General features: G+C 37.5%; 1 protein-coding gene across 3 annotated transcripts in view; it reads right to left on the bottom strand.

Annotated features, from left to right (window-relative positions):
- The window catches only part of ACSS3 (acyl-CoA synthetase short chain family member 3), a 90450-nt gene that overhangs the window by 3905 nt on the left and 71768 nt on the right, over positions 1 to 14777 (bottom strand). For all 3 annotated transcript variants that reach the window (XM_054832825.1, XM_054832834.1, XM_054832844.1), the window contains 3 exons: positions 14620 to 14683; positions 3045 to 3126; positions 1938 to 2060 (listed from right to left, as the gene is read on the bottom strand). In XM_054832825.1, coding sequence (XP_054688800.1) covers positions 1938 to 2060; positions 3045 to 3126; positions 14620 to 14683 — 269 coding nt within the window. The remainder of the gene's footprint in view (positions 1 to 1937; positions 2061 to 3044; positions 3127 to 14619; positions 14684 to 14777) is intronic.

The raw sequence follows: 14777 nt of genomic DNA, 5'->3' as shown, positions 1-14777 counted from the left end.
CACTGTGAGGACAGAGATTTCTCACACTAAATTCCTCATTTTCAAGTCTGTTGCGTCAGATAGGCAAGACTTGATCTGGGCATTTTCAGAAAGGCACAAGGCAAGCAGGGACACCAGAGATGGACAGACGGAAGAGCTGGATGGAGAGACACAAGCTGAGGTTACCATAATGGCTAACAATCACTGATTGGCAAGGTAAACAGTAACACCTACTGCACTGCAGTAAAGATGGAGCCCTAATGATACTAATAGATACCTTAGACAAAGAAACTAATTGTTTGAAAAATAACGAAGCTGCAATTCTTAGTCAAAGCACTAAGGAAAAACTTGTTAAGCTTGTAATGCAGCTATAATGTAAATGCAGACAATATACTTGCTCAACAAGGTGACTGTCACTTAATTAGATGGCGATTCAATGAACCTCTAATTCTGTATTTACTGATCTTACTGAAGAGCTAATTGTGGTCTTGTTAATGCTTTCCCATTTAACTAGCAATTTGCTGTGCATGCATTAACAACACTTGTTTTTTCGCTTTGTTCAAAAGGTGAATAGGAAAGCTTCTAGAATTTCGTAGTGATGAAGCATGTTTTGTTTCTAGGGGAAAGACCTAACTAGCAGGGAGAAAAACAGAGACACTGAGCTCAGGACAACAGATACAAAGATAATACAGCTGAGGAGGTGATTCAACTCATCATTTGTACTATCTTCAGATTCAGCCTGAAGCAAAGAAACAATGCCCAGCTCAGCCTCTGAGCAGTAAGGGGTAGGGATGAGATTCCCTGCTGCGCTTTAGTAGAATAACACAAAAAACTGACTTCAAAGGGAAAGAGGTTTAAGTGGACTGAAAGCCACCTTTATGGCTTCATAGACACGTCAGGGCAGCGACTGGTTCAGCTCCCTGGCTGACCGATCCTCGAAGGATTGCTTATGTTTATCTGAATTTGTTCACTTCCATGTAATCAGAATTTCTTCTATTCTCTTTTAAGTTTTCTAGCCTTTAAAAAAAATAGTCACTAGACTAATAGACATTATAAAGCAAAAAATGACTAACAGATTAGTTTGTGATTCAGTGAACAGTTGAATTCAGAGTTCTTAAAGGTGTATTTTTCCCTTGTACACTCCCAGCACACTTTTTCCTATACTCCCTGAATAAGCAATTGATATGTCATCAGGGAAATTTGTAACTGGCAATCAATCACAGCAGTTCCAGAAAGGTGAGTGAACAATGATATGAAATTCAGATATTATTATGAACTGCACTATTTTCAACTTTTTGACTTGCATGAGTATTACATTAATGACTTTCAATTTAACAACAGGGGGTTTTTTACAGAAATTTTCATTGTTCATTTAGCACTGCTCATACAATAAGAGACAAAACAGCTCTCCAGAAACTGTGAAGAAAACTCTTCAAATCAAGAAAAAGCACTGAATGTGAGTCTATGCGAAAAGAATTCAACCAACAACTAAAAACTGTATTTTAGGAATAAAGTTTCTACTCCTAAGTAACTACAGTAGCTGGTGAAACTACTTGGCACACTGACCCTGCATTATCTTAATGTATTCCAAAATAAGTTATCAGAGCTTACACAAATGCTTCCCATGCTACCATAGTGCTCCTTAACTCCACCTTCAAATGTGAAATCATGCCTGTTTTAGCAATCCCATGGTACGAACTACTTATTGTTGACTAAGTTTGTTATGGTCCCAGAAAGCACCTTAATAGGAAGGACCAGAAACAATTAATGTTTTTGTTAAAAGTACCAATGCAGATGCAATTTAAAAAAAAAAAACCAAACAAAACAAAAGCAAACAAAAAACCCAAAACAAACAAACAAAACTACCAGAAAGAAAATGAGAGATTTTGTGAGATTTTCAGTCTTGGCTTTCTTTATTCATCTTTCACTCTTCTTTTTTACTGTCAGGTAATGCTCACCTCTTCAATCGCACCTGCTGAAATTCTGTGTCCAGCAACATTGATCACATCATCAGCTCGAGACAGGACATATAAATAGCCCTCTTCATCCATATAACCTGCATCCATAGTATCATAATATCCCTAGACACAACACAACCAAAAATAAACTCAGAAATAGAACTAGGAACATCCATCTGTCTCCCATGAAACCAACAAACAAAACTGATTGTTTCAAATGAAATATGTATTTGGAGCCTGAGAGATTTTATTCTCTAATATTTTTCATCATTCTTCTGTCATAATATACCATGCAGGTCCCTTTCCAGAAAAGGTTTTGTAGTCTTTGTTAAGACAGAACAGAAGACAATACATAAACCTGGATGTTTTCCCACTCTGCTTACTTTGATCCCTGACGGGTTGAAGAAGGATGTTGCCTGAATCTACACAAGGAGAATGGAATTGTTACGATACAATGACAGTCGTCAAATTGCCCCTAAAAACATTCCTGTGTGCTGGATCCAAACATGCATCATCATCATAATGCAAATGCACACAAAAAAATAATTTGCCTGATCAACCCACTTGTTTACTTTTATTGAACCAAACCTTCCATTTTGGATATTCACATGGGACCAATCTACCTATCTCTAAGGCAAGGAGGAAGCCAGTCCTTGGATAGTTCGTCAGACAAGGAAACAACCAATTCAGTCAGGAGCCTCCAATGTATTTACATGCACAGTAGGCAAGCATGTATTCTGGACTGATAAGAAGTTAAAATGACTGCATGTCAACAGCAGTAGTGTTTGAAGCTATGCTAGTCTAAGGTTGTGATGCTTATATATTTAGATCAAATGACATAAACCAACTTTTAGGTTCAGAAGCCTGAGGTTTACTTCTTCGGTTTGAGATCTTTAAAAAAAAAAAAAAAACCAAACAGTGTGTCCAAACACTTAAAGTATGTATGAACAAAGTTTTGCTTTGAAATGTTTTTAATTCTATAACACATGTATCAAAGATCTCCCATTAAAATAAGGCACGGTAATTTTGTATGTTATCCAGTTTAAATCTACTATCAAGTTCTGCAGGATTACCAAAAGTTTATATAATTCATTTTGTAATTCTTACTGGAAATTTTTGGAAATACAACTTCCGGAATGTTTCCTGATTTTCCCAAAGACCGGAGAATGCTCCAGGAGGCAAAGGCAACCTTAAATTAAAAAGAGCAGAGGAAAGTAGTTAGAAACACAGATATAACAAGTACAGCTCATGCTCTCCATTCATACTTTATATTTAGATAATTATAGGCTATACAATCAGAAAACAGTTGTTTTATATTATATGCTGATAACACATCAAAAAGACCATATAATTGTTGTGATCACATGCATATAGCTCTGAACTGTATCAGATCAGGTTTATATAACATAAGCATCTCTCACATTCAGCAAAAAAATGTTTGGTCTAGTAAACACTACGTGCTGTACTACGAATATGTTATCATCGGCATTCAGCTTTCAACATTTCCAAGGATTAAGCATCTGTCAGGAATGTGTGCATAAACGCTATGACACAGACAACTTCATTATTATAGGTATCTCTTTCTCTAACACACGTACACACTCAACACATGTATAGACATATGAATTATCAGATGTGCAGATCTTCAGTTTCTATAAAAAGATATAACTCAAATTATTTCAGTCATGAGAATCTGACTAAAAACGCTTTTTTATTTTAACTATGCATAGTATTATTGGAATTATTGGAGGAGTTCTTTGAAAGTATATTGATAAAAGTCTGTTTTAGAACTTTCTAAAATAACTGGACTTATTTTTTTTAAAAAGTGAAGCTGCAAGATTTTGCATTGCTTTATTAGTTGAGATTTCAGTGCATACTATACACCCATTCTTCAGTCACGTATACAGGCATGACAGAACATGGGGCACTTCACATCCGTATCTGCCGGAAGAAGAGAAGCTACAGATGTCTCTGCTAACAAAGAACTGTTTTTTTTCCTTCAAAGCTTTGATAGGGTTAAACACAGCTTACTTGAACTGCCTAGGAGACACATGTTCAGGCACATCAACACAAGTCTTGTGAAGCTTAACCCTAGTACATGCAAGCAAGGATATTTATACAAATAAAATCATAAATGCTTCATACAGATTTTACTAGCATATGCCTGCCTTCCTACGCAGCAAATCTTTACCCAGGGGTATTTTATTTTCTACTGTAATAGTGCCCCTATGACACCAAAAGGCAGCACCTCTAGTGAAACACCCCTCTGTAGCGTAGCAACACTGGTATCGTTACAAGTCTCTTATGATGTTCAGGTCACAAGAACAGGTGCTACCAGCTCAGTGACATGTACAGTTCTTACATTATATATCTATAATTATTCTTTTTGTAAATGTATATATTTTCAACCTAAACATGGTATAAAGAGTACAAGCCATATTATCTAGTAATGATTCAAATCCATGATTTTTTTTTTTTTTTTTACAATCTCAGTTTTTTTCAGATTAATTCAGCTCGATTAGCATAATAGAATATACTACTATAAATATTACTACTTTCTCTGAGGGTTCTGGCTCAACACACGCTATAAATCACGTTCCCTGAAAGTATGGTTAACATAAGGCCAGAAATGCCAAGACACTTCACAGGTAGTCATCCAGACTTCAGGAGGGCAGGCTGGCTTCTGCCCACCTGGAGGGAATTCACTGGCCTATCGTAAGCCCTTCCAGGTTAGTGAGCATCCTTGTGATACACAAACACAACCTATAGAATATTTGCCTTGAAAAAAAAAATTATAAAAACAGTATATTGATCCTGGTGTTTGTGTAAATATGAGTTTAAAAGAAAAATCTCTTATTTAGATTCAAGAAAAACCACTAGAGAATAGTAGTTACTATGGTTGTTGCCTGGTTGCTAATAGCATAGCAATTCATAACAGCCTCAGTCATTGCAAATTTTGCACTTTAAATTTATTTAACAGTCTGAAACATCCTTGTGATGGGAGAGAAAGGAAAATTCATATTGACAAAGTCCTTAATTTCTCCACAGCTCTATTCAATACTTTGCAGTTAGTCATTAAATAGAAGAACCAATTTTATTGCTGAAATCAGAAGAACATTTTCCCTTCTCTAACTGTAATTGTTTAGAAATCTAATCACAGAAGTATGAAGTATGCAGCCTATCACCAAAAATATAATCCCTGCTCCCACCATTTGGGGTTTTGGGGGCTTTTTTTTTGTTGCTTCTCTATTTTTATTGTGGTTGGGTTTTTTTTGGCTTGTTTGGTTTTTTTAAAGCAAATTGCACATCCACGGTGCGTATTTTGTGAGCCTATGGAAACCACACTGCTAAACTACTGGCTACCACAGGTATTTCTATAGCACAAATCATAGCACAATACAGACACAATCTGACAATGTGCCTCCATGGCTTTCTGTAAAAGATTACTTGCAGTTAGGACTCCATTCCACCTACCAAGCAAAAACTGAATGCCATCTTCCATGTGTCCCTCTTTCAGACTAAACGATTCCAGAGCAATGGGCACATACAATTCTTCCGTGATAGTGAAGTTCTTAGCATCATTACTAACTAGAACTTCTAGGTGCTGTGCAAACACAATTAATTAATAAAATTAAAGGTAGAATTCAGCTTGACAGAACGCAATTACATGTATTGGAATTTTGCCAGGACATCAGGATTAAAATGCCCAGAGTCAAAAATACCTCCATCCTACTATTGTCAGTGGGAAGGCTGCCATGAATTCCAGAGGGAGCAGAACTGAATCATAATTAGGTGAAATGAGCCAGAAGAGAGAAAGTCAGATAGTCAGAAAATAACAGCAACCTGAAAGCCAGCATCTCTTCCCTTCCTCAATCCCTCCATAAAAAAAGGAACATTTTGAGATGTTGGGTTTGGGTCTGTTCTCCCTAGGAACCAGCACACACGTGCAAAAGTTCTATGTTTAAACACTGCTGCCTCTTTGTCCAAACATTGAGTTGATACTCAAGGACTTTTGGGGTTATTTTTATTAAGAGGACATATTGACCAAAAAATGCCAGCTATGCATAAGTAAACACGATTGCCCCAGACATGAGCCTGCTTTCTTTTCACAAATGACAGGAGCAGAGACGACCAAAATAGCAGGAGGTAGGTTCCTTCATCATCGTTTCCACAATATGCAAAGAAGTTGCTTTGCTTGGTTTCTCTTTGGGAAGTATTTGCTGTATTTCTCTAGCTATCGGTTAACTTTTCTCTCTCATCCTGCATACCAAACTATAAACCAGCCAGCGTTGAGCCTTTAGATTTGCTATCAGTTTAAAGATAAGCCCTCCCTTACACTATTCCTGCTTGGATTTTTCATATGGTCATAACGCTGGCATCATCTTCTCTCTCATCATTGTTTCTTCCTTCTGGAGAAGACAGTCACAAGCTTCAACAAACACAAATTCAAGATGAGCTTGCCAGCTTTTTTCTAAACTATGAATGTGTTACCAGCTATATTGGATCAGGTTAACTACAGACAGCTCATCCCATATAACTAGCAAAGGATAGGCACAGTTTCAAAACCAAGAGCAGATTCAAGCCAAAAACCTACACTGAACTGAATCAAAGCACCTGAACTTGAGAAAAGTTTACCTTTGGATTTCAAACTTCAAAAAAAGATGTACAGGTCTGAAATTTGATCTCACTCATGCCAATTTTTCACCAGTACAGCAACAACACTACAAATGATGCTATTCTCCATTTACTCCAGTGAAATTAAGGTGACAATAGCAGAACTGCAGGAATACAGATCCAGGCCCATTTCTCATTTCAAGGTTGAATACATTTAGAACAGCATCAGGAAAGCTAGGTAAACTGTGTAAATTAATGATGTAAATTATATGGGCTCATTTTACAAAGATCCACTCTGGTTACATTTTACAAAGATAAGAAGGTAATTTCATTACAAAGTGGAGAAACTAAGACTAGATGAGCTTGGCAGCATCACAGAAAAACTCTGAACTGCTTTCACAGTAACTGTTTTCTGTTAGAGAATTTTAAACGACAATCGTTACCTGTTTTTTAAGCATCGTTTTACAGTTCATTTATTTTTCATACAATGGTGGCTGACCTTACACAGAACAGCCCACCTTTAGCTTAGCCCAAGAAAATCTGACTCTGTGTGTCACGTTCTTTCAGGATGCTGCTCAAAATGATGCAAGATTCCTTGTTGATGGAACAAAGCAATTATAGAGACAGCACTCAAAAGATAATTTACAGAGAAAAGCAGATTTCTGAAAGTACAAATGAAAGTCAAAACCTCTTAGAGATGTTACCTTGCTGAATTCCAGAAAAGACATCCTTTTATTTTATGGTAGGCAATGGTACTCACAGGCTGTTCATTACAGCCAGTCAAAGCAAGTATAAGCCATTGTTAAATGAGTTTGGGCTTGTGAATGGAGCTAAATCATCTTGACTGGCAGCTATATTATTACTCAGCATTTATGTATTGCTGTGCATAAACATCACTCTTAAAAATTTCTGATTGCAAGTTCGAAAGCCATCTGGAATTTAGAAGCTTTTTCAGATACAAGGAACAACAGCACTGGAAAAAAGGGTGGAGAAGGGGCCAGAAAAGAGAGACCATCTCAAATATTCACCAGTTTGCCTGAAATATTCCTTTAATTAGCTGCAAGAGGTCACAAAAGTAGTTGGTTTCAGTGTGGATTTTGCAGAAAAAAAACCCCTGCAGTTTAGTGGGAAAGAGAGAAAGCATAAAAAAAACCTAGTGAAAGTGCTTGGAAAAGGCTAAAAGTAAAGAAAGTTCAAATGCCACTCACATGTATTCAGCCAGAAATCTGTTAGAAAACCCATCTTTGGCCAAACTCAGTCCTACGCATTGTTTCACTTGTAAAGGGAAAAGACAAAGCGGATAAAAAAACCCATGGGAGGCTGGCAGGGAGAGCAAACTTTTGCACAGATTCATCACGATCATCTAATCTGACCTCCCACATAACACAGTTTAAAGGACGTCATCTACTAAATCCTGCCTCAAGGCCATAACTTTTGGTTAAATTACAGTGTATCTTTAAGACAGATATCCATTGTTTGACTTAGAAGTGTCAAAGAAAACTACCATATTGCCAAGAATTTGTTCCAATGGTTTAACAATTTCACTGTTAAAATTATGTGGTTTACTTCTCATCTAAACATATCTAGCTTCAGCTTCCAATCTCCTTATGCTAGATTAAACAGCAGTCTCTCAGAGATGTCTTTGTCCTGTGGGTATTTCCTGACCTTGATAAAGTCATCACGTAACTGATCTTGGATAAACTACATACCACAAGTTAAACTGTTTCTTTGAACCAAGCTTTCCAGCACTGAAGTCACTCTCATTCATATCTTCTCTAAAACCCAACCAGTTTCTCAATAGCCTTTTGAAATACAGACCTAAGAACTGAACATAATGCATTAATAGTTTTACTAACATCATATCCACAGATAATAGTAATAGCTCCTTTTCAGTTTCCCTACTGAGTAACAAGGGATCATATTGCCTGCTTAGTTAAACTAGCAGCTACACTTCATTCAAAGATCTTGTGTATTCAGAGGTTTATCCATTTTCACATAAAAAGCTCCTTTGAAAGTCACTGCTTTCTAGGGTACAGTCCTTCACCTTATAAACCTAGCAAATTTTCACTGTATGACCTCTGCTTACAAGAATGTATTGCAAGTGGTCTATGCAGGATGACACACTTTCTTTACGTGTTTCTACAAGCAACCCTTTTCTTTCCAGTAATCTTCCTTGAGGGCAGCCACTCAGACTGGTCTGGAACATGTCCTCTGTTGGGTTGCCTTTAAATTTCTACCACCTTATGTAAATTTTTTGTTTATTTTATATTTTAAAAATTAATAGGAAAACATTAAACACCACTTCCAAAATGGCAAAGCACATCATTAAAATGACAAAAAATAAAATTAACTCAAGCAATGGAGATAGAGCTAAATCCCCTTCAGATATTCTAGAACAATCACACATGAGAGACATTTCTTAGAGTGTTTTGAATTTTGGGGACTATTACATTCATAGAAGGAAATTTCAGAATATTGAGTATTTTTTTTTATCATTGGATCAAATTTAATGATAAAAGAATATATTCTTTTAAAAGCACAGAACAGCAATAGTGTCACACGTACAAAAAGAGAAAAATTGACAGCATTCATTACTGAGACACAACGTAATGATAAGATCTTCAGCGGCTATTTTGGCATCTCAGGTAGCTTCTGTTTAACTGTCTGTTTTCTGAGCTAAGGCCATATACCCCTCTCTTGGCTTCAGATGGAGCCTACCCTTCCTTTCACACTGCATCACCTGCTGGCTTCCTTTTCTTCCTGGGAAGGGGAAGAGCGCAAACGAGAGCTGTGACCTTTCTCATGTGCATATCCCAAGTTAGAATGTCCATGTGTTGACCCATCAAGTCTGACAAGATTTTTCTTTAATAGGATACCAAGGTACTACAGTGTGCTGTAAAAGATGACATCTCTTTCTTTCCATTTTCTTCCCTTTAAGCTCTTTCTATTGTGCATCTTAATGATTACATTCCTGGCTTCAGCTTGCTCCAAACTTCCACATAGGTAATCTTTTTATTGAACATCTATTTGTTCTCTGTATAAAGACTGAACACAGTACCACAAATAGTGAAACTGTGAATGGGTCGCTTACTTCTGAACAACATCTCTTCCACTAAAGGATATTAACTTCATGGTATTTGCTTCAAAATTCCTGTCACATTTCTATTAGGCTAACTCAAAATCTAAAGTTATAAAAAGCTGTAAATTTATCATGACCCTTTCTTTACCAAACCTCATGAATAAATACTATTGTTGAATACTTGACATTCTGACAGCACTGTACATACAGTTTTGCATGATTTTACTCTATATAGTGGGGTGGGTCATCATTGGAATCATTTTAACTACTGACAGAACAATATAATTTTCCTTCCTCTTCCTCTGCTAATTCCAAATTCATGAAAAAAACCCACAACATTAATCATCTGCAGAGCCTTTCACCAGTCACTATAGTTAAATGCAATTCAACCAACACAACTAAAGCATTTCAGAATCGCTGTATGAGGTAACTACACTGTCCCACCTCTTTCTGAATATGGAACAGAAATATTTATGTGATTCTGTGCAGCAGAGATAGTAAAACACATTTGTAAGTACTTATACCATAAACCTCCATTATTACAGCACAAAATTAACTATACAAACACTAGAGGAAGTGTAACTAGGATCTAGCGGGAAATTTACTGGCAGGCATCACTCTCTGGATAGAATGAGTATATGGCAAATGTAGTCCTCTTGCTGTTGTGAGTGAACATAAAGAATGACACTAGCTAATCAGACAGTGCTGACAACTGCTTCCTAAAATAAACCTAATGGGTTTGCAACCTTTATATTATAAGAGTAAAACTGAGTTTCCCACTGCACTGGAATTTAAATGGATTTCTCTTTGCTAATGTTCCTTATGAGAACAGGCAACTTTGAAAATTCTCATGGCTAATCATGATTACATACACACACATACACACACACATTTTCAAGCGTGTATTAATTACAGGCAAGTCAGAAATGCAAGCAGACATGTGTCACTAAATCAGACTGGTCTTGCTAATGGAAATGGAGGTCATTGCTGCTATCATTTTCACTTCAGAATAAATCCTCAGTTAATTCTTTCATGTCCAAAGATTCCAGCTCAACAAAATGAAAATTTAGAAACAATTCATGCAAGCCCGTCCTCATGAGCTGCAGTCGTCTTCATTTTCCCTTGCCCTTTCATCATAGATGTTGTGACACTGCATTTGATTACTTTATCCTGAAAGACCTTTGAAGTCAAAAAGATTATTGCATTGTCCAGGTAAATTAGCCTGTATGAGAGTTCTTATCAGCAAAAATCTTTCCAAAGTGCATAGATGATGGTTATATGAAAAAACCTCACATATCAGTTGGCAGATGAGTAAAGAAAAGAACGTACCTGGGGCAGGAAGATGGAGTAATTAGGTGTAAGAATTACCTTTCTAAAGTATTTAATTTTATCCTGCAGGAGTCAAAGTTTAAAACTCTATTGCAAGAATATTTTAAATACTATACTTATGAGCACCGCAGGCCTCAAGCAACCCTCAACAGTCTTTACCGGGCGTTAGGCTGGGATAAAAATAACCAAGAGCAGCAGCATACCACTTTTGCACAGTTAGTATTGTAGGCAGTGCGTGGCCATTCTCCTCTCTCAGAAATACTAAAGAATATTTCTCAACTCACGTATGCTGCAGATAAACATCTGTGTTCTTTTCTAAAATGGTACGCTGTATTTTGCTGCTGAGTGTATGACAGAGTAATAGTTGAAACTATCCCGACTCCCCCATTTTCTTCTAGCTGCACGGGGATGTGTCCCTGGGGTGACAAACAAATGCTGCCAGTAACAAGGATCATCCCCACTATTTTTAAGGGGTCTGTACACGTAGCAGACTGCTGAAGAGATGAAGAGAGGAAAGGCTTCTTTGCAGGAGGGCTTTATGAAAACCAGCCCTAATCAAAAAATTAAAAAAGTTTACAGCTAAATAACTGCTGAGATGAATTGAAGCATGAGATTGGAAAAAAAAAAAATGTGATGCCTTAACCTAAAGGACACAGATATTTATGACCAGAAAACCAACTAAACACTGCAGCAAATTGTCACTTACCAGAATGAAACCTGGAACAAAATGTTAAGACACTGTGAACCATAATAACCTAAACTCAACTTCTTTTAACGGTCCAGACCGAAATGTTGGAAGTGTTTAAAAAAGAAAAAAACAAAACAAAAAAAACCCCACAATTGGCCTTCTAAAGGTCATCAATACCTTTGCCTTGTTTTGTTGGGTTTTGGGGTTGGGTTTTTTTTTGGTTAAGCTGCAGAATGAATTTTAAGAGCTCCTATTTTCTCAAAAGATTGTCAGAAAAAAGGCTGGAAGAGAAAGCGGGGTACCTTTTGCTCAGAACCTACCTCAGAATTGGTTTCATATCGACTATGTTAATGATACAATGTGATTTCTTTGCCCCCTACTCTCTTCCTTATTTCAGAATGGACCTTACAATACATATGGACATGATAAAATAATAGTATTGCTGTGCCATTACTCTTTGAGCAATCCAATGCAAAAAAAACAAAACAAAATCCCCTCTTTCTCCCTATCAATTTATTTGACTGCATCAGCAGTCAAGATAAAACAAATCAAACAACAATAAAAAAATCAATATATAAACACTTGTAATCCCTTAATGCCTAAATGTGGGGCCACATTACAGAAAACAAATTCTAGCTTTAAGAGTTTGACAATAACCACAACAGGATCTTCTAATATGGCAATATCCACTCCTGACAGGTATTTAAAGATAGTAATGATTCAGAAATGTATGCACACGTCTACCAACATTACCTGTTAGTAAATATAATTCAGCCTGCTTGGCAGAGTTGCTAAGGATGGAGTTCATTTCACCTCGCTTTTGGTAGATAAGGCTGAGCACCTACCCTAAGCTGGCTGTGTCACCCCCGCAGCCAGGGGAGAGACATCAGCACATCTGGCAGGCAATTTAGTGCATCCTAGCTGAACGCCTAAGACAGCTAGGATTAATTTTCTTACAAAATACCTTTCTCTCTCTCCACTGCTTACATGCTTACATTTTATTATGGCATCAGGCACTACACAAGTGAGAGCTTCAAAAGGTAGCCCTCCACTCTGACTTGGATTACTGATACTGCAAACCACGGAGCAGTTTTAATTATTCATACTCAGCAGTGGAACAAATGTCCAACCTTGCACGTGTCACAGGAAAACTACATCTAAATATGAGTCTGCTGCTTCAGGAGAGATCATGTGTGCATTTAACACATGCCTGTGTGTCCTGGTGGCTTAGCTTAAGACGCTGAAAATTAGGCAAGGTATAGACTTCATCCTGAAACCAAACGTCTGTGTCACACAGTACAATAACTTAACTTGATACTGTCTTACTCTCCACAGTGGCCTAGTTACATTAGATCAGTAGTACAGTGAGCAAAAAACCTCCACCCCTCGGCAACTCCAAGTCCCAAGCAAGCACTACGCAGCCAGCCAGCCCGCATTTTGTGCTGCGGGTCTGCAGCACGCTCCAGTGCCTGCAGCTCCTACCTGTGTCATCTCCAGCTCACGTGGCCGCTGCCTCAGTCCTCAGCTAACTTCTCTTTAACAACTCGTCAAAATCGGTACATCTGCCCCAACGCTTTGGCTTTTGACAGAATTTCAGTTCACTGAAGGTTAATGCTAATCTTTGTATTTCCTTCCATTTACCTAAGCAAGCAGTGAAGAGTCTGAATTAGAATCATAGAATCTTTAAGCTTGGAAAAGACCTCTAAGATCATCAAGTCCAACCGTCAACCCAACATCACCATGCTACTAAACCATGTCCCGAAGTGCCACGTCTACACGTTTTTTGAACACCTCCAGGGATGGTGACTCCACCACCTCTCTGGGGAGCCTGTTCCAATGTCTGACAACTCTTTTGGTGAAGAAATTTTTCCTAATATTCAATCTAATCCTTACCTGATGCAACTTGAGGCCATTTCAATTACAGTAACTCTCCTAAATTTTACCAGAAAAGAAGTGGATGAACGTATTTCTTTCGGGACTTGTATTTGCTGGCAGTGAGGAAGCATTCAGAACGGAAGTATTTCCTATGACTGAAAACAGAGAAGACTGCAGCTAACGTGTGAATCACAAAGTAGGTATCTGTCTGAGAAAAAAGCCATTTGACTAAAAGCCTGTGAAACATCCAGAATTCAGAGGTGGCACGGGCTGTGGGGAGCAGTAGCCTATCGAGCCTTACAGAAGTAAGGAAAGGTTCTGGCAACAGTGAGACAGCAGAAGGTAAGATAAGAGAAATAAAAATTATATTCATAGTGTTACCTAAACAGAGGCCCCTTTATCTAAGAAAAGGTGCTAAGAAAGGTGTACTTTCAACCAGAATATTAAAGCTTATGGAACTTATCTGATAGGAGTCTGGTAAATACTACTAAAAATCACCTATGTGATGCACAGCAGGGGTTTTTTATTTCTTTTTTTGCTCAAATCTTTTCCTGTATGTATTTTGTCCAAGGACTACCATAACTGAACACTGTTTGTTTCATGCAAAGCACACACAGAGACATCTTGCTGTTTCTACAGAGAACAGAAAATACACATCCCCCCTTTAAGAATGCACATCAGTTGGGATTAGAAAATAGTGAAAGAGGAGGCAGTATCACATCCATAAACCAAAGCACGTCAATCTGCACTGCTGTACTAGTTCAGTAAACTGAAAGATAACATACTCATACATCACAACAGGAAGGCTTCATCCTGTGCCAACAGGCTGGTAATTAAGAAATTGGTAAACTTTGCTGTAGTCTAAGAAAAAAACCACACACCAATCCACACTCATTCACTCACACAATTTCATCTGCAATTTTTCAACATTAATGGACATAAAAAGTTCTGGCAGTTGGTATCAATATCAGAGACAGACATGCTTTTCAATCCTCATTACTTCAATTTTCTTATATATATAAATAAAAACTTCAGTCAAAAGCCAAGCAACCCATGTAGGAAGGTTCTTTTAGCTGTAAGATACTTAGTTTGCTTACTTCACCACAATATTTCCCAAAGTCTTCGCCTTTACTGGTTCCTTATTTTCATCCAGAATCATCACTGTAAAAAAGCAATATAGGAAGAGAACTCCTGTTAAGTAGTGTATTTTTAGGTGGAGGACAGTGCCTGGTTTTCAAAGGCTCTCAGGAGACCC

Source organism: Grus americana, chromosome 1 (assembly GCF_028858705.1).
Source record: "Grus americana isolate bGruAme1 chromosome 1, bGruAme1.mat, whole genome shotgun sequence".
NCBI lineage: Eukaryota > Metazoa > Chordata > Aves > Gruiformes > Gruidae > Grus > Grus americana.
This window is presented reverse-complemented; position numbering and strand designations above follow the sequence as displayed.